General features: G+C 37.7%; 1 protein-coding gene across 3 annotated transcripts in view; it reads right to left on the bottom strand.

The window, feature by feature from the left end:
* Window positions 1–24,687, bottom strand: part of TMTC4 (transmembrane O-mannosyltransferase targeting cadherins 4) — a 55,979-nt gene that overhangs the window by 13,062 nt on the left and 18,230 nt on the right. For 2 of the 3 annotated variants that reach the window (XM_008931419.3, XM_018071263.1), the window contains exons 5-14: window positions 20,722–20,819; window positions 18,569–18,661; window positions 13,887–14,048; window positions 12,901–13,103; window positions 9,489–9,660; window positions 9,273–9,404; window positions 1,706–1,785; window positions 1,425–1,532; window positions 1,162–1,303; window positions 356–470 (exon numbers count right to left, since the gene is read on the bottom strand). In XM_008931419.3, coding sequence (XP_008929667.1) covers window positions 356–470; window positions 1,162–1,303; window positions 1,425–1,532; window positions 1,706–1,785; window positions 9,273–9,404; window positions 9,489–9,660; window positions 12,901–13,103; window positions 13,887–14,048; window positions 18,569–18,661; window positions 20,722–20,819 — 1,305 coding nt within the window. The remainder of the gene's footprint in view (window positions 1–355; window positions 471–1,161; window positions 1,304–1,424; window positions 1,533–1,705; window positions 1,786–9,272; window positions 9,405–9,488; window positions 9,661–12,900; window positions 13,104–13,886; window positions 14,049–18,568; window positions 18,662–20,721; window positions 20,820–24,687) is intronic. The other variant, XM_018071262.2, reaches the window with a different exon arrangement.

Here is a 24,687-nt window from a genome sequence, read left to right on the forward strand (position 1 = left end):
CACACAAATGTAAAATTCATCAGACTAAGACAATAGGAAGTCTTTATTTTATTTTCAACAGATAACACCTTCAGAAGAACAACAAAGCACAAAGATTAAAAAGTTCTGAAATTTGGTCTATAGTATAAACGTGCTGGCACAATGATGGTATTTCAAGTAAGGATCAGAAATTCAATTTATATGCTGGACTTCAAGTGATGCTTTAAAACCACTGAGCCAGAAGGTATTCTTCTATTATTAGAGAATGTCTGGGTAGCCAAAGAAGAGGTAGAGTTCCTTTAAGATATATACAGATAAAACTTTAAGTTTTGCTAGACACTGAATTATTCATTAAAATATCAGAATAGGCTTTTACCTGTGTTATCAAGCAATATTATCATATTGTTCCAAGCCAAACTATGCTCTGGTTTCAGGACAGTAGCATTCCTCCATGCATTCAATGCATCTATGTGGCGATTCAAATCTGCATACTAAAATGAAAGAAAAACCCAGCAATTTTGCTATGATATGCTTTACTTTCCTATCATGCACCAAAAAATCTAAAGAGCTGTTAATGTCTCATTCCATTTTAGTAGGACTTATTTTTATAGATAAAAATAGAAAAGTAAAAAGAATACTATGGTAGTATGGAAGATAAGAGTGATATATACTGATTTTCCTCTGCTTATGTCTGGGAACGAGGCTTGTCTTTAAATACGCATGTACCAATAGGATAGGGAGAAAAATCAGCATAAAATTTAGAAATCTATACAAGAGGATTAGTAAATATTTAATATAAATATTTCCAAAAATCAGATTTGAATTTTTCAGCATAGTTGTACTACCAAACAATATACTAATGAATGAGAAACAGTCTAATATTAGGAAATATATTAAAAAAAAAACCAAAAAAGGCACCAAAATCTGTATTTTTGTTTACACCTCTTTATATTAAAAAGTAGGACTACAAAGGTTGTATGGAAGGAAGTATACCAGGAAAGCAATAGGAAAAGCTACTAAAAGTGTGAAATCATCCTGTAATACAATACAAGCAAACTGGAATAACAGCTTTTAACAGTACAGCAGAATTATATAAATATATATATACATATATATATATACATACACACACAGAGATGCACAGATTCCAGTCATAGCTATCATTTATTCAAAAGCACTTACCAACCGCCCTAAATTGTAGTAACAGTCTGGATATTTTTTCCTGTGTTTAATTGCTGTCCAGTAGCTTTGCTCTGCCTCTTCAAATCTTCTTAAACTGTTCTGTACTATTCCTAGATTCATCCATGCAGCAGCAAAATCAGGTCTGAGCAAATTGGGAAAACACACCAAGAGAGAGGACAATTAAGCATTTGAAACACAGGATCCTATTGTATTATTTAGGCTCAGTTGGTGCAAAACACTGCTTAGCATTGTTCTAAACATACTGTATTTGTACAGCTAAGGACAGCAACTCCTCTGCTTCGTGGAGCTCATTTCTTTCTTTCAGAATATTTCCAAGGTTGTTCATGGCATGTACGTATTTCGGATTCAACCTAAAATTTAAAATTTAAGAGATGATTATTATGTATGGGACATGTATTAATATATGCAAATTGCTAGCTCTGCAATGCTGCAGAACACGAAAATGAATACCTAAGCATTTTCTTCATGTTAAACATGAAAGTAGTTTTAGGACAGATCATTAAAGCAGTAAAATTCCTAATACCTTACAGCTTCTCTGTAGTATTTGATTGCAGCACTTTGATTTCCTTTGTCAGCCAGGTTTTTGCCAACATTGTAGTGTACCTGAAAACACAGATGGACATTCTACCAGATGCCATACAGTCAGATATTTTGTGGAGCCAAGTAGCTAAAAATTCCTTCTCCAAATAGAAACAGTCAGCACTTGCATCATTCAATGCTGGCTTTTGGTGCAGGCTGATACTTAAGACTGGACAATGCATACAAGGAAGACAGTAAGACAAAATCTGAGGAATAAAGTAATAAATCAGCTTGCCTGTTACAGCCACTTAAGAAAGATTATTCACTTCCTGGTTTTATAAATGAGGTCATCACACTTCCTACAAGATACTTTGTATGGAGACCTCCTGCTCTTAATTTCATTTATTTGTCAGGTAAGTAAGAGAAGGTCTGACTCAAATCAAACCCATCATAGCAGAAGAAACAGAAATGTAAGTGTTGATTACACTTTGCTTTCATTATAGCATAAACTAGAAGAAATTCAACATTCACAGAAAAACTAAGTTCCATATTTCAAAACAAACAAAAAATAACAGACACAATAATTGTCTTAGGATAAAAATGTATCAAAGACCATTTCTGAAATTATGTGTACAGCAATATGTTGAAGACCTTGTCTGTTAAAAGACTGAAGGACTGATCTAGAGCTTTCAGGCTGCAAGGAAAAAGATCTGAACTTACACCAAGGTCTAGATAGAAATAAATAAATTTCAGGACAACTCTGAGTTGGAAGACATCTCAAATCCTACCTCAAGACAAATCTTCTTAATTACCTGGTTGAAAAGCACTGTGAGTACTAATTCCTGAAAAGAGATTTCTCAGCAACTAGATCAGGACTCATTTAGATTGACTACCTTACTATTTGAAATCAAACTGTATATACTTCATTTAAAACAAACACACATTTCAATTTCTTCCACACTTCGAAAAATCTAATTTAAATCTTTTCAAAAATACAATGCAGGAATAACTTCAGATTGAAGTCCAAAAAGATAGGTTTGTAATGCATTTAGATAGTTCTAATTCACCTTCTACACTCAAAGAAAGGATTTTATCTGATGTGTCCATCAACTGAAAAATCCTAATAGCAGTTGCCACAGTATCTGGGACCTACTGATCCAGCACACACAATTATGTTTGAACCTAGTTGGTATGCTATTTAATTGTTGAATTTCACCTCTATATGATTGTGACTCTGCAGTAACATACCATCAACAAATAAAGTTAAGAACATTTTCCATGCTTTTTCCAATGGGCGAGAAAGTATTTTCACTGGTTTTACGGACAGCAAAGATGTTAAAAAGCTTACTAAGCATACACAGAGGCAGCTCCTCACACTGTAGGATATAAAATAGCACACAAATTCAGCATCCCATAAAAGCAGTTCTAGCACAGCTTCCAAGAAAAAAAATCCTGGTACATTCATAAAAATATGACAAGGCCTATGGCAAAGAAGCAACAGAATGGTACATTTATATCAAGACATAACTAAACATAAAGATCAGCTGACGGTGTGAAACAACACAAAAAAGATGGAATAGCATTTTCCCAGGAGTCATTAAAGTAAAATGAAGTACCCTGAAAGATGTTTCTTAGGACTGAATTCTATTTGTATATCTCTTCCACAAATTTTTCAGAACACTATAACGTTCTTAGCAAACTGGATTGCTCTGATTATCTATGCTGAAGTTTACATATTCAAACTTTATCCAGATAAAAGATACATTGTGGCAAAACAGAAGAAATAATTAAGGATTTAACTGAATAATGCGTATTAGCCCATAAAGTACCTGACTTTACACTTCAATATCAGCAAACAAAATTACATTTAACTTGATTCAATTTCTTTCTTTAAGAAGCTTTATAAAAGTTAATTTTTTTAAACACATTTTGCAAAAGTCATAAGCATTACCGAAGAAAGAAATCTGACTGAAAACCAGGGACAGAGCAGATGAGAAAAATCTTGGCATAAACCAACCCCTGAGAGTCTTTCACATGTAAACTGTCTCATGTTAGGAAACAGCATTTCGCTTTCTGATTCTATTTTTCTCATTTTTTTTTTAAACATGACATGTCTTAAAACCCATTTTTATCTCAAAAGTAGTAGCAGCAAGAATATTTTTCTCATGTAAAAAGAATTGTGCAGTCTGCAGAAACATGAGAGATATTGATTCTCTTAAGTCAAAACATCAAATGAAATATTAAGCGCATATGTATGTTTGTGAACTGAACTAAAAAGACTATTAAAACTGATACCACAACTATTTAAATAAACTACTAGCATTTTCAATGGTGTATTTCTTTTGTCCTCAGCTTCTGTGTGAAAGGAAATGATGTTTCTGTACAATACCCCTGAAAATGAAGAGCTCCTTGTTGTATATAAGTTTTCTAATTTCCCTTCAAGAGAAATGGTAGCTTTAGTTCCTCTTAAAGAAGGGAAGAAAAACTAAACCAAACACAAAAAAAGCTCCCCAGCCTACCATAAATATCCAATAACAAAACCAGTTCTACAATGGATTATAAATATGCAGTAACATGCTGCTCTTATGAACAGAGCCAGCAAAGGGCTTCCAGGCACACACAGTCATTTGAGAGGTGCATGTGACTTCTGCCATACCCCTGTGTCTCTCACTTCACTGGCCATGACAGAGAGATGCTGAGATCAGCCTTTAGCTCCCCCAAACCAGGCCTGCAATAACTACCTGCTGTCTGCTAAGCACAAGACTGTAACTCTCCTTGACTTCTCCTATGACCTCTCCCTGCACAACAAGGGGCCACAAGTGCTTTGGGGGAAGCCCTTGGGGTGGGAAGAATTTGGTCTTCAAAAATGAGGGGCCAGTGAGTTTTTTTAAATTTCATCTCTAGAGGTGTGGTTCTTCTGCCTTTGACAGATATTGTGCATGCCAGCCTGGAAGGGAGGATTTTCCTTTCCTGGTTAAACATTTAAGAGCAGGCATAGCAATTCATTATTAAATGATTAAATATTAACTGGAAATGACGTATTACATTATACCCAGATGCTTCTTTATCAATCTTAAACAGGCAATTACTTTACAGTAATAGCTCTAAAAGGAGCATTTCTCAGGGCTGCATAACAACAGTATTCTCTGAAATCAGGCCAATCAGGTAAAAATACCCTAGGGTAGAACCTACTTGATCTCAACAGACAGGTGTTGTTTAAGTTAACATAACCACAGCACCATAGCCCAGCCAAAGAATTGGCTCTCTGTATTTGTCTGTTTGCAATACCTCAATCAGCCTAAGAAGCCAGTACAAAAAAGAAAAATCACTCTATATTATTCTATGTTAGATAAACATAGTACATGAACACTTATTTAAATGCTTAAATGTGTACACACATTTAAATGAAGAGGAGAGAGAAAAATTATATTTTCCTGAACAAAAATACAATTACTGTCAAACTGATTTTCTGGTTTTGTTTTTATTCAAAGCAGCTTAGGAGGAAATCAAAATGTAAAATCATCTTCTGGGAGGTACATGCCCTCAGCTGGAGCACTGCTATTATCACTAGTTTTATTCTCTCAACCTAGATGCTTGTAATCACCTTTTCAGCAAATACGAACATTTGCTGAGGATGGAAACAAAGCACAGATGTCAAAATTTCTCCAGAAACATGCAAATGCTTCTGTTCAATGCCAGCTTCTGCAATCACTCTTCTCTTTCTTCTACTACTGAAATTGTATTTTCCAAATAATAATAAAGCTTTTTGATATTGACATCTTGTTTGTGCAGCTAATGTTGTCTAAAGGTTCTTCTGCATGACTGTGCTTGTATACACAAAAATTGATATCTAAAATGGTGGCAAAACACTGCAAATAGCCCCTATAAACACAGCCCAGAGCACTTAAGTTAAATTCCTCAAAAGAGGAATGTTTTGATATATAGCATTGAAAAAAAACCCTCAATATCCAAAGGAAATGCCCTCTAGATCAGCTTCCTTAAGGAACAAAGATCAGATCCTTAGACAGCACTAAATCTTGTTTTGTAACAAAGAGGTTTTACAAGACGTTTTAAGAAAGTATAGAAAGCAATCTCACAAATGCTTACTGCACTATTTCGGTATTAGTATAGCCAGTCTCTTGTATAAACTTGTATCTCTAGTAATTGCCATTTGCATAAAGCATCAAGTGCAAAGTTACTTACCCTAGTATTTCAAGGCAGACGGTTAATAACCTTCTGTTGGGAGTATTGTAATTTTTTTGCTTATTATTGCTGAAAAGTTGCTACTGAAATGGCTTTCCAAAAATTATGTTTATTATTTTCTATCTTTTAAAGAAAAGCCAGTAGCAAGGAGAATGTAGAGGTTACATACAAAATAACAATTTACAATCATTTACATTCAGTTATCTCAAATCTAGGAAAAGAAAAATGGTGGCTATATGTTCTAGTTATCAGGACTTCCTTTATCCTGAGTGGAAAGAAACACACAGATCTAGGATGCAGTCCTGGCTTATGTCAGTCATTTAGTCCAAGGTGATGAACCACATGCTAAAAGGAACAGTTTCTTCTCCCCAGTTATAAAGCGAGCCTGACAGACTCACTCAGATGTAGATGTCCAAAGCTAAGGAGAAAAAATCCAAGCCAGCAGTCTGATATGGTGAAACAGTACTTATGCTTTTATCACAGTTTGTAACTAGATATTTCAGTGCTTCAACAAAGCACTCCAGGATGAACTCACAACATAATGACATCAAATGAAAAGATGCCAAATTGGATCCAGTGAGCCTTTTATGTCTGTAGTGCTGAAATACCCTATATTTATAAACTGCCTGTAACGTATAATCAAATATCAGGAGAAAACAGCCTCTCTAACTGTTCACAAAATTTGCTTTAGCAAAAACAATACAGACCTGGTTCTAACTCACACCAGTGTGCATCATCACTGAGCTCCAGGAATTAAATCAATCTATACAGTATGAAAAAACATGAAAGGAGGAAGTGGAATCAATATACAGGCCCCTTCTGTTCAGCTAAGGAAAACAGTACCAAATATATTCAAAAAGTATACTGTTTCAGTTAAATGACCTTTGAAACCAACCTAAGTGCAGGGCTATGCAAGTTCAAATGTGTGATGTGCTCCTGGACATGTTTAGCCAAGATCGGTAACATACTTCTTTCTCTCTCTTAAAAAACCACAAGCAAGTAACCAATCTATACATTATATCTATATTTAAATATCTTAAATAGGTAACATTTAAAAAAAAATTTAAAATATTCAAAACATTAAAAAATCTGTATTGTGTCAAAATCTTTGTGATTTCATTATAGTACCTGATTATTTCCTATAATTTTTAAAATCACTGGGCAACATTTATTAAAGTTGATCCTAAATTTCATCTCTTGAGCCAAGTGCATCATCACTCAAGGTAGCAGATTCACTCACTACTATGCCAGACAATCTCATTTAATGCCGTTTCCTCATGTCTATCTAAAGATATGTTTAATGAAGATGAGTCTTGAAATTAGAGAAGGCAGTGCTGTTATTACTTGTTATTTAGAATTAGGGTAAGTTTGCTCTATGCTTCTCACACAGACAATTTGGAATTGAAAAGAGGTGTACCACAAAACATGAACAGCTTTTGTTGCTAGTTGGAAGTTGAGATTTTGAAAACCTGCTACATAATAGAAGTAAAGCATGACCACATTACACATATTAAATATGTTCCAAGAACAACAAGAAAAAGCTATTATATATGTTCCATTCTTTGGTCTTCACCAGCCTCCCACTGAAATAAATGGGTCACTGAAAGAAAGTCCTGTGGAGTAATTTTTAAAGGAAGCCTGCAATTTCAAAGACAACAACAGAAGATGAGAACAGAACCTAGTTCCAATTTTTACATTTACCTTTGTCAAAATTGAATAAATACAGCTGAGTCCATAAAGAAAACAAGACATTGGCTTTCACACATGTACTCTCTAATATTCTTGCCTTGGAAAGTTCCCTAGTACTGTGATTTCAAAGTTAATCCTTCAGCAGAATTGGAATGTGAGCCTACAAACACATCACCACGCTTACCATTTGCACGAGCTGTCACCAGCAGAAATACAGCTCAGGCATGTCTACAGAGCCCAGTGTTGACAAACACAAGCTCATTTTCCCTGTACATTCATTGGCTTTAAACCAGCTGCATTAGTTCAGTAGCTTGCACACAGCTTATCGACTCAAGCACAGTACTGTGGGAGCACAGCTACACAGCTTCCCAGCCAGACATGGCTTGAGTCCAAGGAGCTTGGAGCACAGGCAAAGAGTGCAGATCTGTCTAAAGCACTCTTACCATGGCAGGTGGATGGAGTTACACACAAAGAAAACAGATTGCATTTGCTCCATTTATAGTATGTGCTTGTCATCCAGAAGACAAGATATACTGAGGTCATCATTAAAAAGAAGATGGTTGCCTACCACTGCCACACAATAAAATACAATAGCTCTTTTCCTATGTATAAAACCTGAGATTACTGAAAGACACCACCATGTTGTAAATATTGGCCATAAATGTTTTTTACAGCTCACTGTTGCATATTTGTATTCCAGGAAATGCTACATTTACCATTCTGTTTGCAAAGTTGAGCATTCACAGGTTCCTTTTTGAAGTCTGTGTCTTGATCTGTATTGTCTAGATACCAGTTTAGATTACAGAAATCTAATCTTTTAACATCAATATATTTTTATTGACAAGCTGCACATTCCCATTCCCAGGCTCTTCAAAGAGAGCGTCTGCTAAAATTCAGACAGCATCAGGGCTGTGGTATGCTCCAGCAGATCACACTCTTGGCTGCCAAAGGACTGCTGTGGAGGTCACCTCTGTTGGCAGGCTGGATTCAGTCTCCAATGCCGAACACTGCTGTTCAGCTCAGTGAAACATCCTGTCCAGTCCCACTATCTTACTTGTTCCCTCCCTAAGCCATGCAGGGAAAATTGCAGTTTTCCTCAGTGCCCATGTCTGAAGACTCTAGCCCATTCAGCCACTTTAAAAGAGTAGAAGTGGGAGCAAAGATTTTACCCCCACATCCTGTGACTACACTGGTGAGATGGTGCTTTGTCCCGTAGCTGTGCTGGCTTTATATACCACTGGAAGGTACACAAAAAAGATTCTAAAAACAGCATAGGCATTATTCAGTTGAATACATTGCTACAACTTACTTAGCTTCTTTTTGACGTTTTTGTTGCAATAACTTGCAATTATATGCAAAATTCTTTTAAGTAGGTTTTATTAGCAGTAGATCCAATTTAACTGGATGCCTTTCCTGAAGTGCATTCTCCCTCCTCCCTCACCTCCCCACTCCCACCCCCAGGTTCTGAATTACAATATTGTAATTTGCAGTCTGGTTTTTTGAGTATGCTACCACTGTAATTTAGGTGTCTGACATGTCAATATCACTCTTGCACCAAGCAAGACTGTGAATAACACTGTAGCACAATATATTAACTATGCATAACACCTCCTTGACCCCAAATTTCAAAACACTTAAAAAAAAAGAAAAAAAATATTAGAAGTCCACGAGTGACTTACTTTAGCATTCAGAGGGCACACAGACAGTGCACTCCTAAAAAGCTGTTCTTCTGATCTCCACTGACTGCTGCGGAATGTGCAGCGCATCACATTTATCAACAAGATTCCAAGTACTGCCACAGCAAGAATTTTCTTAAGGAAAGAGAGGAAAGTTAAAAAACAAATCTTCTAACTGAAGCACTTCATCATCAACTTTACTGATTGTTTTGATGGTACCTTTTTCTTGGCTTGCTTACTCAAGAGACTAAATCCATATGTAAAGAGAATACAATATCCAATACTGGGGAGGTAGATGACTCTCTCTGCAATAACAAATCCCACTCGGAAGAACAGATTACTTGCAGGAAGAAAAGGAATAATAAGAAATCCAAGTCCCAGTGTAAGGATTCTGCAAACAAGAAACAGATTCCCAAATTAACCATAAATCTTAACAAAAGATTTCCTTTTTTTTTAAACAAAAGATACCTTTTCTACTTAACAAATAAACTTTATTTAAACATTGTAGAAGGATGTGCACATGGAACAGGGCATTCAAGCACAGATTTCGATAGCTACTAACAAGATCAGATTAAATTTCAGTGAGGTTTTGACATTTCATTCCATCAGGCACTTTTAAAATTGTTGCTGTAATTTCTAGAAAAGCAATATTCATGCTTCCGGGCCAGAAAATAGCCCCATTACACATTATTTACATAACTCCTATTTAAAATACACAAGCAGAAAAAGTAATGGTAAAAGCTACCTGTCTATTTTTGGAACTGGTAAGACGGTAATGGAAAAAAACATACCTCACTATTAAAAAAGAAACCTAGGTGTGCATCCAATTGAGAGAGCATTTTCTTTCCTAACAAACACATCAATAGTAGAAACCATTGTGGTTAACCACTTGAAAGTTAGCAATCTATGGTCTTTCTACAGTCAGCAGAGACACACACTTTTTGAGGGCAGTTTGTCTTCCTTGTTTTAGGTATCGAAGTTAGCACAGCAGGTAACTCTTTATGGACTGTAGAAAGCTCTGACAAATAAGACTAAGTACCTCACTTTTACAGACCTGACAAAATGGAATAAGAACTTCAGGTCTGGGTCAGGTATTTCTTACAAAGGCCACAGGCATGATAATTTTCTATTCTAATTTATTACAAGCAAATCTCTACACTGTAATGTAGATGTGCCCTCTTGCTCCTTTCTCATCCTCAAGCATCCTAGGCCTACAAACTGTTTAGCAATATAGGCTTAGTGAGTGCATTTTTACTAGCACCACTTTTAGCAAGAATTCCAACCCTCTCCAAAATGATTTATTTGTGCAAATAACTATGGGAATGGCAGAAAGGCAGGCAGGTGGGCTGTTAACATTTGAGGGGATGAGAGGGAATAGATGAAATTACAGAATACCACAGAAAAGAAAAAGAAAAAAAAATGCATTCTGAACAATAGAATGACTTATGTTGGTGATAAAAGGAAGACTGTGGAAAACGTGGGTCCTCTCTGGAAGAAAATGGAAAAGCTGGTTACCCAGGACACAGAGGAGGCTGAGGTACAACAACTTTTCTGCCTTGGTCTTCACCAGCAAGTGCTCTGGTGACACCGCTCGAGTTACAGAAGGTAAAGGCAGGGACTGGGAGAATGAAGAACTGCCTGCTGTAGGAAAAGATCAGGTTCGAGAACATCCAAGGAACCTGAAGGTGCACAAGTCCATGGGATAAGATGCATCTGCAGATCCTGAGGGAACTGTTGGATGAAGTTGCTAAGGTGGTGCTAAGCCCCTAGCCATCACATTTGAGGAGTCATGATGGTCTGGTGAAGTTCCCACTGACTAGAAAAGGGGAAACGTAATCTCCATTTTTTTAAAAAAGGAAAAAGGCAGAGACGGGAAACTACCGGTCAATAGATCACCTCTGTGCCTGGCAAGATCATGGAGCAGATCCTCCTGGAAACTATGCTAAGGCACATGGAAAACAAGGAGGTGAAAGCCAGTCTGGCTTCACTAAGGACAAATTGTGCCTGACAAATTTTGTGGCTTTCTACAATGGGGTTACAGCACTGGTGGATAAGGGAAGAGCAACTGGTGTCATCTACCTGGACTCTTGCACAGCATTTGACACTGTTCTGCATGGCATCCTTGTCTCTAAATTGGAGAGACACGGATTTGATGTATGGACCACTTGGTGAATAAGGAATTGGATGGATGGTCGGACTCAAAGAGTTGCAGTCAATGGCTCAATATCCAAGTGAAGCCAGGGACAAGTAGAGTTCCTCAGGGGTTGGTATTTTTATCAGTGCTCTTTACCATCTTTGTTGGTGACATGGACAGCGGGATAGAATGCACCCTTCAGCAAGTTTGCAGGTGACACCAAGCTGTGTGTGCAGGACACACTGGAGGGAACGGATGCCATCCAGAGGGACCTTGACAAGTAGGCTAGTCCAAACCTCATGAAGTTCATGAAGTCCAAGTGCAAGGTCCAGCACCTAGGTCAGGGCAATCCCAAGCACAAAGACAGGCTGGATAGAAAATGGATTGAGAGTAGTCCTGAGAAGAACAACTTTGGGGTGTTGGTTGATGAGAGGCTGAAGACAACCCAGCAATGTGTACTTGTAGCCTACAAGCCAATCATATTCTGGTCTGTATCAAAAGCAGCAGGACCAGCTGGTTGAGGGAGGTGATTCTGCCTCTCTACTTGCTCTTGTGAGACCCCACCTGGAGTGCTGCATTCAGCTCTGGGGTCCCCCAGATAAGGAGGACGTGGACCTGTTAGAGTGAATACAGAAGAGAGCCACGGAGATGATCAGAGGGCTGGAGCACCTCTCCTATGAGGACAAGCTGAGAGAGTTGGAGTTGTTTATCCTGGAGAAGGTTCCAGGGAGACCTTCTAGCAGCCTTTCAGTATCTAACGGGGGCTAAAAGAGAACTGGAGAGGGACTTTTCAAAAGGACATGTAGTGTTAGGACAAGGGCTGATGGCTTTAAGCTGGAAGAGAGTAGGTTTAGATTAGATCTAAGGAAGTTCTTCACTGTGAGGGCGATGGGGCACTGGAACAGGTTGCCCAGAGAGGTTGTGGATGCCCCATCCCTGGAAGTGTTTAACATGTTTAACATCAGGATGGATGGGGCTTTGAGAAGCCTGACCTCATGGAAGGTGTCCCTGCCCATGGCAGGGGAACTGGAGCTATCTGATCTTAAAGGTCCCTTCCAACTCAAACCATTCTGTGACTGAGAAGTTGAAAATTTTTGAAGAACTGAAAGGCGCATCTCCTCTCTCATTATTAGGAGAAGATTAAAGGAAATGATGACTTGTAAGAAGTAAGGGCAACAACATACATAACTTCCTACTGTGTTTTGAGCACATATTACCTTTTACCACCTACAGTGTTAAGGATCTCAAAATACCATTTCAGGAGAAAAAACAGAGCAGCCATCCATGCCTCCTCCTCCAACTCCGTTTCCCACTAGTCGGTATACAGTGATGGGCCCAAATTGGAATAAAACTGTAATGACAGCTATAAATATTTATCTGAACTGCATTTGCTAGACACTGGTTCCACTGAATTGTTAAAATTATCACTAGTGGATTTAACAAAATAATACTGTACTCAAGTTGGCCAGGCATTTAAAATTCATCACTGTCTCTTACCTTCTCTTATGGCTGTCTTCTGAGCACAGAGCTTGGCATATCAGACCAATTAGGCAGAACCAAAGTGCTGCTAGTGCAATTATCCTCCAGTCGCTGACGGATTTAATGAGGGGTATGCAGCCCATTGACCAATCAAAACATAGCCACCAGGGACACAACAGCAACCATGCATTCAGCGAATAGTAGTAATTATAGTTTATAGCCTGTCAGTCAAAAAGAAAACAAACATTTACTTGATACTAAACTTGGGGGGGAAGGGCAACTTTAGTCCTTCTCTATTCTCTCATTTCCCTTTTCACAAAACATATCTTATACAATAAAGAGGCCATAAATACTGTTACACTACAACTATTTACATATAGATTTCCTTTACAGCTGTGAAATTAATTTTTTTTTAAACATAGCTAGGTGGCTCTCTTGTTCAGAGCAGGGAAATGCAATTCTGTGCTGCCCAGCCAATATCCACGTGTAAAAAGAATCTCCCACAGGAGAAAACGTCAAAAAAGACATCACCCACTGTCTTCACCCTTCATTCTCCATCTTCAGAAAGAGCCTTAATGCCATCAGAGGTATATAGCCAAGACATACTCTAAATACATCAGACTAGAACTTAATGCTATTTTCTTCAATTGCAAAAGAATGGATGAAAACTTAAGCACAGTATGTGGAAAAGGGATGAAAATCAGCAAAACCTAACTTCTTGCATGCATAGCAAAAGTAGTGAGTAAATGGAAAAGTACATCAATGTGTACAATGCATGCTAAATTGAATGCAAAGAATATGAAAGGTATACTAAAAAATTGCAGAAAAGTATATTAAAAAATTGCAGAAAATCATCACAGGAGCACAAGTGAAGGTGACTTATCACACATCTTGAAACTTAAAGATTGCCTACTTTATTGTTTCTTTGAAGAACAGAAAACTCAATTTGATGACAAAGACAAATGTTCTGAGCTGGTCAGAAAAAAAGCAACTTCATAACTTACTCTCACAAACAGACTGTCTGCAAATGAAGCTGGGTTGTCTACTTCAGTGAAAGCCGGTGGCCCTGTGCCCATAATCCTCCAGCGTATATAAAGTATACTGGCCCCTCCAGACATCAGGAGAGTTATCCTGAAAAGCAGCCCCTTCCTTAACTGCCCAGCATTCTATATGAAAGAAAGAAAAAAACCACCTCATATAGAAACATTATTTGTTTCTTACCCACTACATTCACATCCTTTTTAACTCTATCTCAGAAAGAAGATGCCATCCCTGTGCATTTTTGCTATTACAGTTGACATTTTTATTCCAAAATATTTTTTGCAAACATTTTAATTTCCTTCCCAATCAAGAAAAAAACTTCTCTGTTCAAGAAGTCTCTCCTCTACAAATCCTCAGTAAGTCTATAGCTAATGTAATTTTATGTGGCAATTTCTGAGAGGGAATTTGTGCAGAATACAGCCTTTAGTATACAGCCTATTAAATTCATCTATCTTTTCTTTCTCAAATGGAGAGTGGTTACTTTGTGAACTTTGTTTTAAATAGCTATATCCAGTTGACTGCTTGTCACAGAAAGTTTTTCTCCACTTAGGTTTCTTCGGAGGCAAAATGCATACACCAAGAAAACTGCATAGTTAAAAACTGGGAGGAATTAGAAACTTAATTAAAATTTTCACAACCAAAAACAATTAAAAAGCTAATGCCAGACGGGTGCTCAAATCATTTAGTTCAAGGTAAAATTACCCAAGATCAAACAAGAAAATTGTATTTGATGTACATTACATTAACTCAGTTGATTTAGATCACATCTTGTAATACATGCTTTAGGATCTAAACAAGGCAATTCATGTTAAACACAGAGAAGTGATGGCATAGAAGCGAAATTTGACAGACTTTTACATTTTTTCCTCCGTGAAGTATAAGTATAACACACATAATTTTTGTAAATGGAATGAAAACCACTGTACACTGTAGAGGTTCTTCAAGCTTCACCAGTAGAGACTGGAAACAGAATCGTAAGTAAGTATAATGGTATCCCATCACAGCTGTAAGATGCAAATCCAAGCGTCTAACACCCTACCTAGGTAGTGAATGGTAACTCACATGGGAAGTTAAGGACATAGCTTCTCTCTGACCCCCTATATTACAGTGCTGTAGAGCTGCCTCAGAACTCTCTGAAACATGATGGCTGAAGTTATTTTATGCAGCCTAAACAAGTCATGAGAGAAGCAGAAGATGGAAGATGGAGTGCTTCTCTGAAATGAGAGATCATTTGGTACACTCCTCTTTCTTTTCTACTCTCTTTTCTAAAAGTGTAAGTAAACTGAGGATTTTAACAAGGAAGAGTTGACTGGAGCCTAAAAAAACCAGTCATGATTTCAAGTATTAGTGTTCCTTAGTCTGATAGGCTTCCATTCCCTCTTAAACCTGCCCTAATAGTTACACATGATCAGTTCTGTGTCCTCGACGGGAGCTGGCACACTAATTGTTATTACCTCTTATTGGAATATGCTCTTTAGCAAGGACCACCATAGTTTTTTAGGCAATCAGTATTAGCTATGTCTGAAGTTAAAAAAAAAGGTTGGCTTACTGCACAGACATCCAGCAGTGCCCTGGCTGAAGATATTTATTCTCTAAAGAGATGGAAAAGCTAAATTTAAAAATAATATTCAATGGTTTTTTAGTATTTCTAGTTGAAATACTAAATACTTTCACAGTGTCATCATAAAATATTTAGCTGAAAGCCTAAGGATAAACAAGTTGTAATTCCGATTTTACATAAGTTAGCCTTTGTGCTTAAATGATTGCTTCCAACTTGGACATCTCAGTATCCAAAGTCACAACAATGAGGATTTAGGAATGGTTTTCCTCTAAAACGGCCTTTGGAATAAAATTGTGCTATGAAAAAAAACATACAGAGAAAATTTATAACTGCCTTATAACAGATTAACTACACAAAACCTCTCATCCCAGGCTTCATTTCATTTAACAGTACATGCTGCTTCTTAAAGGTCGGATTTCACAATTTACACAAAATCTCTTAGTAGGTAGAATTTTGAAAGTGGAAGAAGTGTTTGTATCCTCTTTGATTTAGAGCTAACTGAAATCTGGCATGAAACTGAAACCTGTCTCAACTGAGAAGAAAAAAAAGAATCTGTAAGTGGGAGCATTTAAGATCTGCCTTTCAACAAAACAAAACAAAAGAATCTTAGATACACTTCCATGATAACAGCAGAATAGGATAGGTAGCAGGAGCTAAAATTAATTAATTCTATCAAAAGAAGGAAAAGGCATATTTGATGTTTTTTTCACTAAGACAGAACTGTTTAGAAGTCACAAAACAGAAGCCTAACACTTCGAGGTCTTTATGCTTAAAGAATAATCCTCCAAGAAGGTTTGACTCTGGCACATTTCCAGAATTACAGAGTGTTTGGGCTGGATGAGTCCTCTAAGCATCACCTAGTCCAGCCCCTCTGTCAGGGATAGGCATATATTTCTCTAGATCAGTTTGCTCAAAGCCCTGTCCAGTCTGGCCTTGAACACTTCCCAGCATGAGGCATCCATGACTTCTCTGGGTAACCTGTTCCAGTGCCTCACTACCCTCATTGTAAAGAATTTATTCCTGGTCAAACACTACAACACTCCTAAAGAGGTGGTCTCCCTGGTGCCCTCTCTTCTCCAGGCTGAACAACCCCTCTTTTCAGGGGGAGAGGTGCTCCAGTCCTGTCTTCATCTTCATGGCCCTCCTCTGGACTCACTCCAACAGGTCCTAGTCCTTGTGATGCTGGGGGACCTCCAAGCTGGATGCAGTACTCCAGATGGGGTCTCAGCAGAGTGGAGTAGAGTAGAGGGGCAGAATCATCTCCCTTGACCTGCTGGTCATGTCTCTTTTGATGCAGCCCAGGATATGGTTGGCTTTCTGGGCTGCCTGCATACATTGCTCAGTCATATCAAATTTTTCATCCATCAGTACGCCCAAATTCTTCTCTGCAGGGTTGCTTTCAATCCATTCATCCCCCAGTCTGTAGAGATATTGGGGACTGCCCCAACTCAGGTGCGGGACCTTGCACTTGGCCTTCTTGAATTTCATGATGTTCACATAAGCCCACCCCTCTTCAAGCTTACCAAGGTCCCTCTGGATGGCATCACTTCCCTCAACTGCAGCACTGAGCTTGGTGTAATCTGTAAATGTGCTGAGGGTGCATTCAATTCCACTATCTGTGTCACTGATGAAGATATTAAATAAAATTGGTCTCAGTACGGACCCTTGAGGACACCGTGCATTACGGTTTCCACTAGACATTGACTGTAATTCTTTGGATGTGGCCATGCAGCCTATTCTTTATCCATCTGACAGTACATCAGTCAAACCCATATCTCTCCGTTTTGGCAACAAAAATGTTATGAGGGATAATATCCAAGGCCTTGCAGAAATCCAGGTAGATGACATCAGCAGCTCTTCTCTTGTACACTGATGCAGTCACTCCATTGCAGAAGACCACCAGATTAATCAAGCACAATCTGTCCTTGGTGAAGCCGTGTTCGCTCTCTCTAATCACCTTCCCATCATTCATATGTTTTGACTTAACTTCCAGGAGGATCTATTCCATGACCTTAACTGGCACCGATGAGAGGCTGACTCTCATCATACAGCAAAACTCTCCAGCATTCCTATTTGCTGCCTGAAATACTCCTGTACCCCTCACTTAGCCCTTCTTGGTCAAGTCTACTGTTTCAGTTTTAGAGATTCTATATTCCCTGATTTCCCCCTGAAACTCCTCACTTTACTCCTTGCAAAGGAATTTAAAAGTCCCATAGGCATTGTGCCACTCAGAATCAAGAGTGAGACTCCTCTGCAGTGAAACCACTGATTGAAGTGCAGGATATTAAAGCATATTCCTTTGCCTTGTTGAATCTTGGATGGGAGAGGCAAATGACTTAGCTGTTCAACAGTAGTGATGTTTTAGTAGGCTGTTGGTCTATTTGGCTGTTATCAATCATTCATCTGAGGCTGATTGTTTCTGTTATTTGCTTGTCAATGCAAATACTAGGTGCCAGATTCCACTTGAGACAATACTAGATAAAGCGGTATCAACAAAAGTCAGAAAATCAATCCTTAGCAACTATTGGTTCTTACATATTTTTTTATTTTTCAACTCCAAAGCTACTATGAACCACTTCCAGTTTGGTAATTTTTATTCTGAAAGAAACCCAGTGTAATACTTTAGTGAAATTAGCAAAGTGAAACATAATATTTTTTACTGTATTTTTTCAAATGTTCAGCTATCTCATTGAGATAGTTAAATCTCATTGAGAATCTGAATACATCTCTCCCTCTCTTTACTCTGATCAATGTTAAAGTACCATTTGAGGTGTGTTGCTACTGACCCTGGAAAACTTGTTGCACCAAGCACTCAGCTCTTCCATACCACATTTTTAACATACTGTTGAGAAAATTGTGGAACGGATTTCACTGTCCAATGCAATTCTAACAATACCCCATTACTACTCATGTTGCTGCAAAGATGTCATAGCACATTGCCTTACAAAACTGACTGACAATACCTTTTTTGGTGTTTGCTTTTTTCTTTTAAATCTCAACAACAAACTGTGAGAAGCTGGCTCTTTGTCTTTTAGGACATGACTGTCTGAATGGTCAGAATGAACAAAACCTCTAAGGACTCACCTCCAACGACTTGTCCTTATGTAGTAACTTTTGAATAAGCTCCAAAAGATTTATCTTGTTAATCACTAGTGCATCAAACACTGCATTCAAACCCTAAGCAATCAAGAGAAAAATAAGAGCATAAGATGAACCACAAACATTTTATTTTAAATACATCTTAAATTGCATTTCTACCATGAGTAACTGTACATCTTAATTCTGATTCCAAACAAGCAGAGAAATACATTTGCAGTAATGAAGGCAGAATGATAAATTGGGAACTTGGGCTCAGATGAGTAGAATAATATTTTACTGTAATGGGAATTCTCTTGACACATGGAATAAATCTTCAGGGAATACCATGTACCAGCAAGCTAGATAACATATGCATGGTCACAACATTATTTTGCTGTTCATCTTCTTTCCCAAATGTTCCGCAGCGTAAATGCTGCAGTCAAAAGGTAAGGCTTCTGTCAGCAAGGTAGAGTTTCTTAAGCCTTCAGCTTATTTTTTGTGTATTGTTGTGCAGCATGGTATGTTTTGACTGTTGGGTTTCAGAAATACTGTTTTCAAAGGGTACAGACAAAGGCTTGGAAAGATTTAACAGAGGTATCAGGTTTGCTTTTCCTGCAATGACATCAATATTCACAGTGCAAGTTGCTGGGAAAAGAAAAGGCTCCAAGTTCTATGTGATATCAGCCACTACACATAAAACTGGAGCATATTCAGTGCTTTGCAGGACTACACTTACACATACTACCCCCATAAAATGTGTCCAGGGATAATTCTGTCAAGGTTATCAGCAAAATCAAACTAGCATTTTCCCTTCAAAGTTTCAGCAATCACCAACTGTGATTATTTTTGAGTATTTAGCCTATATTCTAACAATTTCAGGAATTACTTCACTGTTCTAAAGACTAAGTGGAAAAAAGACAGGAAAAATAGTTCCAGGCAAATCAAAGAGCTAGTACACTGGGAGGCCACAAGTCTCTCACAGTCAGAGGGATGGGACAGAAGACAGGTTAGAGTGTGGCTTGGTTCCATGTATAAAGGCCACCCGGCAGTTAAAACGCTTTTCACTCACTCACATGGAGATAGGAAGGCAAGAATTCTGCTGAAAAATAGATTCAGTCTCCAGGTAATCTTTGTAATGTGCAATTTACCCCTTTATCCCTCTGACCTGTGCCCATTAGTACAACAATAAATATAATCATCTTAGCAATGCAACAGCAAACAAATAAAAACCCCAAATCCAGAAACAATTCTGTGTCTGCTAGCTCAAATAATTATTTCATACCATTAAAGGAAATAATTACACCATATTTTTAAGAACATTCCTTATGTTTTCCTTACAGACACCTTTGAAGAATACATCACCTTACAAACATTTATCCAAAAATAACGTCCCAAAGCAAGAAGTTTTCTGTAATTTCTTCTCCCTTTTTTTTAGCAAGGACAAGAAGATCCTTGCTGCAAAGAATTTTCTGATTCTCTTGCTTGTTTACGTCAGCTAAAGCTATAAATTGGACTTATTTGTAAAGATATATGGCTATATAAAAGGTAAAAATCAAAGATACAGCATTTCACGTGGCTGGTTTGGTCACTCAAAACAGAATGTCTTCATTGAAGTTATACAAAGCCAGAGCACAATGAACATGGACAGTATCTGTTTGCACAGACAGATCCTTAGATAAGGGGCAGAAGGAAGAGATTTGGTATCAGAAGTGCATGAACAATGGCCCTAATTCTAATTACACTGTTTGCAAAAGCAAGTGGGTAGAGCTTCTAAAAATGCTCTCATCCAGTTATATCTCTCTTTGTCCAAAAGCCTTCAAGTTTGTAGGCCTGCTATCTTGACAATTACATTCAAAACCAAGGCCAACGAAAGTGACGTGCATTGCAACTAATACTGTAAAATTTTTAAACTTTGCAAAAAATTAACAGATATATGCAGCCTGCTTACAAAAGATAAAGTGAAAAAATGAACAGATTGGCAGGGATACAGTCATGACAGATCTACTAGAATCTTGCTTTTTGTCAACATTATTTAGTTTTCTGAAAAGAACAAAAAGGTGTGTGCGCCATTAGGTGTGGAGAAGATTAATATTTGTAGGCTTTACAACTGCATCTGACAGATCTTGAGGTCAAAATTCAGTCAATAAGACAATTCTTACCAGTATTGTAATTCCTTGTTCTTTGCACAGCATGGCTATTGCACCTAGGATAACACTCACCAGCACCCAGAGTATAGAAAATGTATGTCCTTCTTTATCTGTCAAAATAAAGCATGCCATAACTTTAGGTTTACACATTTCAAGGTAAAGTTAGAAATCTAAATTAAAATTAGAATTTAAAAAAATAAACAGCATTTAATCTCACAATCTTTTCTACCACTCAAGCTATGGATACAGAGACTTAAAAAGCATAGGGCACCTCTTGCAATATGTTGGCATTTGTCCCGTTATTGCAGTCATTTTCTGTTCTCAGAGACATCAGAAATTTCCCCATTTGCAAGATGTTTTAGCCAGATAATTAAAATGGCAGAAGCTTCACATAGTTTCCACAATTCATCATCTGCAAAGGTTAATTCCCAAGATTTAGAAACATTTATCATCCTTAGCTAGAGCTCTGTCATTACTGGCCACTCTCTTCCACGTTACCATATGAACAAGACATTCTTTCTTTTTTAATGGTTACTCATGAAGTATCATACAAAAACCCTGTTTTAACTGCAGTCTAACCTACAAAGGCACAATGAGCTGCTTCTCCGGGGTTACTGTATTTAGCAAGTACCTCAGGTACTTTCATTATCACTGCAATAGAACGCCATGGAGCTCAAAAATTTCAGCATCTGAGCAAGAAGCAGTTAGTTCTCACACTCAGCAAGCAGTTTTACAGCAGGGTGAGGAACTCTGGGGTTAAGAGATCAAGAATAACTACAGCTTCTACTAAAAAAAAAAGTCTTTAAAGATTGTATCATGTAGCTGATTTTGCGTACTACAAGCAGGCATATTTGAGATAAATATAGCAATAAACCCTTTTCCAGCCAAGGTCCATAGAGTACATGGGTACTTCACATAAAAACATATCTGTCACAACCTCTACTCTGCAGGCACAAGCAACACAGGGAAGCACTCTGCTCATTCAGAGGCAGTTTCTTGATTCAAGTAACATGGGCTCTACAGGCATCACAAGAATCAATCTTTGACTTGGCACGTCAAAAAACAAAGTTGAACTCTACATTCATTGACTGAATCCCTTTCCTACTTTCCTTGATCTCTAGAGCAATTCTTCTCTACTGGTAATGCGGGTTTGACCCTCAGTGCTTAAAGAGAACTGCAATAATGGCCTCTGGAAAGGGCAAATGGCAAGATTAAGATTAATTTCACCAGAAGTAGGCACCTACACCTAAGACAGTACACTAAGTTTCCTTTCTAACTGGTCAAGAGAAGACGACACCTTTAGGGATTAAGTTACTTAATTAAATTCAGTTGAACAGCTTCCAGAGAAATAACTCTCTCTATTCACTGATGATACAGGGAAACTGCTATATTATCTAGCTCAAATGTTCTTGTGTCAGATACAAACCATAACCACAAGTGTGAAAAGGATCTGTGGACATTGGCCTTCTCTTTCATTTTGAAGCAGGCTTCTTCTTTTGTGGCAGAGAGCAGAAATTTTCATAAAAATATGTAGAAGAACAGGTTTTGAGGTTACTTGTAACACTCCTTTCTTACTTAACACTTAAAGCTTCAATAGAGCGAACAGTAAGATGTTTGAGATTCATCATTGCAATACATAGTGGGCATTTGATCCTTCTCCCTCCACTCCAAATTACATACCCAGAGGTGAGGTAAAACTTAACAACAGAGGTGTAAATGTTATACAGTTAAAAGACAGCTGCCTTTTAGGAAAGAGTCATACACTTCTGAATAATTATCAAAACAAAACATGGAAATACATAATGACTAAACTAAAGAAACACTGGAACTAGAAAAAAATAAAATGCAATGGGGAAACTCCAGCTCATGTTATACAGAAGAACAACTGAGCGTTGCAACTCATGGAGGAAAAAGCTTCAACATTTGTTCTATGAGTATTGCTTGAGTATTGCTAAGACAAAAAGAAACCTGTCCTAAATACATCCCTTGAAAGAGCTCCTCAACTCTTCAGACTCTGCAATACGACAGACTGTTCAGTCAGTTCTTGAAAACCAGTTTTGGGTTTTTTTTTCTCTTTTATTTTTTAATGTAGAAATAAACTAGCAAAGAGAATGCAAGGGTGGAAGGCAAAGTAATTGACAGTGTTCGCAAAATGACAATCAGTCATCCTTAGTAAGTGTAAAAGGGAAAATAGTGAAGACAGCCAATGGACTTCGCTGTATGCATGGAAGTAGACTTTTTTCTGCTGAGATTTCTTCTCAGAATCAAATTCTGGTGGAAAGGAGTCAGGACAACTAAGCACTTCTCACAGAAGCAGTATTCAGTACACAAATACACACTGTCTTAACACGGAAGATGGTGGGAAGTATATATAGTAAGAGACCAGCTGGCAATTCACGAATGCTTTGATGATTCAAAATGCAGGAGTAACAGGAAAAAGAGAACTAGGTCAAATCATCAAGGACAAGTGTAACAGCAGAACACTTATACAGCAACACAAACTCAGAAGGGTCACATCACAAAATGAAAAAAAGTAATGCATGTAAAAACCAAACCATAAAAACCAAATTCCATAGATATATCAGTAAGATGAGCAGAAAGGAAGGAGTTATTCTAATATTCATTGGGAAATAAAATGGACAATGCCAAGAAAATAGAAGTGTCTTTTTCTTTCATTTTTTCATAAAAAGGTCAGCTAGAATCAGACAGCAACTACAACACCAGCAGAAAGGGAGCAATAACAAAAGCAAAAATAGTGAACTACAAGACAGAATTCATAGAGAAGTTAATCTGTTTAAATTGCAATGATTGGTTAAATTCACTCCAACAGGTCCTATACAACCCGGAGTAACCTTAACTGTTACCTCTGAGAAATCATGAAAAATACATGAGAATCCAGACGTTTGAAATAAAATAAAACAATGCCCACATGCCTACTTTTTAAGAAGAAAAGAAATGAAAGGATAGTCTAAAGAAACAAAGTTAAGCTGACTGGTCAAAATTACCCAGAAAAAAACCCCCACTTTGACAAAATATTTTCTAAGTGACACTCTAAAACATAAAAGGATATGATTAATTTTTTGCCAAATAAATATTTTAGTCATTTATATAGAGCCAAGTATAATTTTTGACTTGGAGAGAAAAAAATAGTCTCCCCATGAAAGCAAAGCTGTAAACACATCTTATACCTTGACCTCACAAAGGTATGAGAATACCATTGGAAACAGTGTGAAATATGCCAGAAAAAAATATGGGCTGCCTAAAGTTAATATAGAATGGGTACAAATAACAGCTGGAAAACTACAGTTAGGTACTAGCTCGCTGTGAAAAGAATAGTAAAGATAACATTCTGTATTGGGTCCCTCCTTTGTCTGGTTCCAACAGATAATTTTAAACATTTGGATGAAGGAATAAAAATATGCGTCTGAAGACCAGAAGTGCTACCAAGCTGCAATGGCCAGGAAGCATACAAAGGAGAAGCCAGAATTCCATTGACAAACTGGAATAATCATAGAATTACAGAACGGCTTGGGTTGGAAAGGACCTTAAAGATCATCTAGTTCCAACTTCCCTGCCACGGGCAGGGACTCCTTCCACTAGACCAGGTTGCTCAAAGCCCCATCCAACCTGGCCTGGAGAAATGGTCTAGCCAAATAAAAGAAAAAAGAAACCATTCAATAGGTAGACATTCAAAGTTGTACAGAAACAGGTTTGCCTTCTTGTGAAAATCCCATGTCTCAGATGCCAGAAATGTCTCAGCATGCCAAGTAAAGCCAAGCTTAAGCATGGACTCTCAAAGATGATAAAAACACTCAGCAAAAGAGCAATAATGAAGGACTCAAATAATGAGCATCAAAAACCTGGACTTTAGTAAGGCCTTTGGCACAATCTCCCTGGCCCTATCATCCTCATGGAGAAGGTGTTGAAGTACAGCCTGTACGTGCAGACAGTGAGATGGACTGAAAACTACCTGAATGG

The sequence above is a fragment of the Manacus vitellinus genome, unplaced genomic scaffold, assembly GCF_001715985.3.
Source record: "Manacus vitellinus isolate BGI_N305 unplaced genomic scaffold, ASM171598v3 scaffold_2_pilon, whole genome shotgun sequence".
Classification (NCBI taxonomy): domain Eukaryota; kingdom Metazoa; phylum Chordata; class Aves; order Passeriformes; family Pipridae; genus Manacus; species Manacus vitellinus.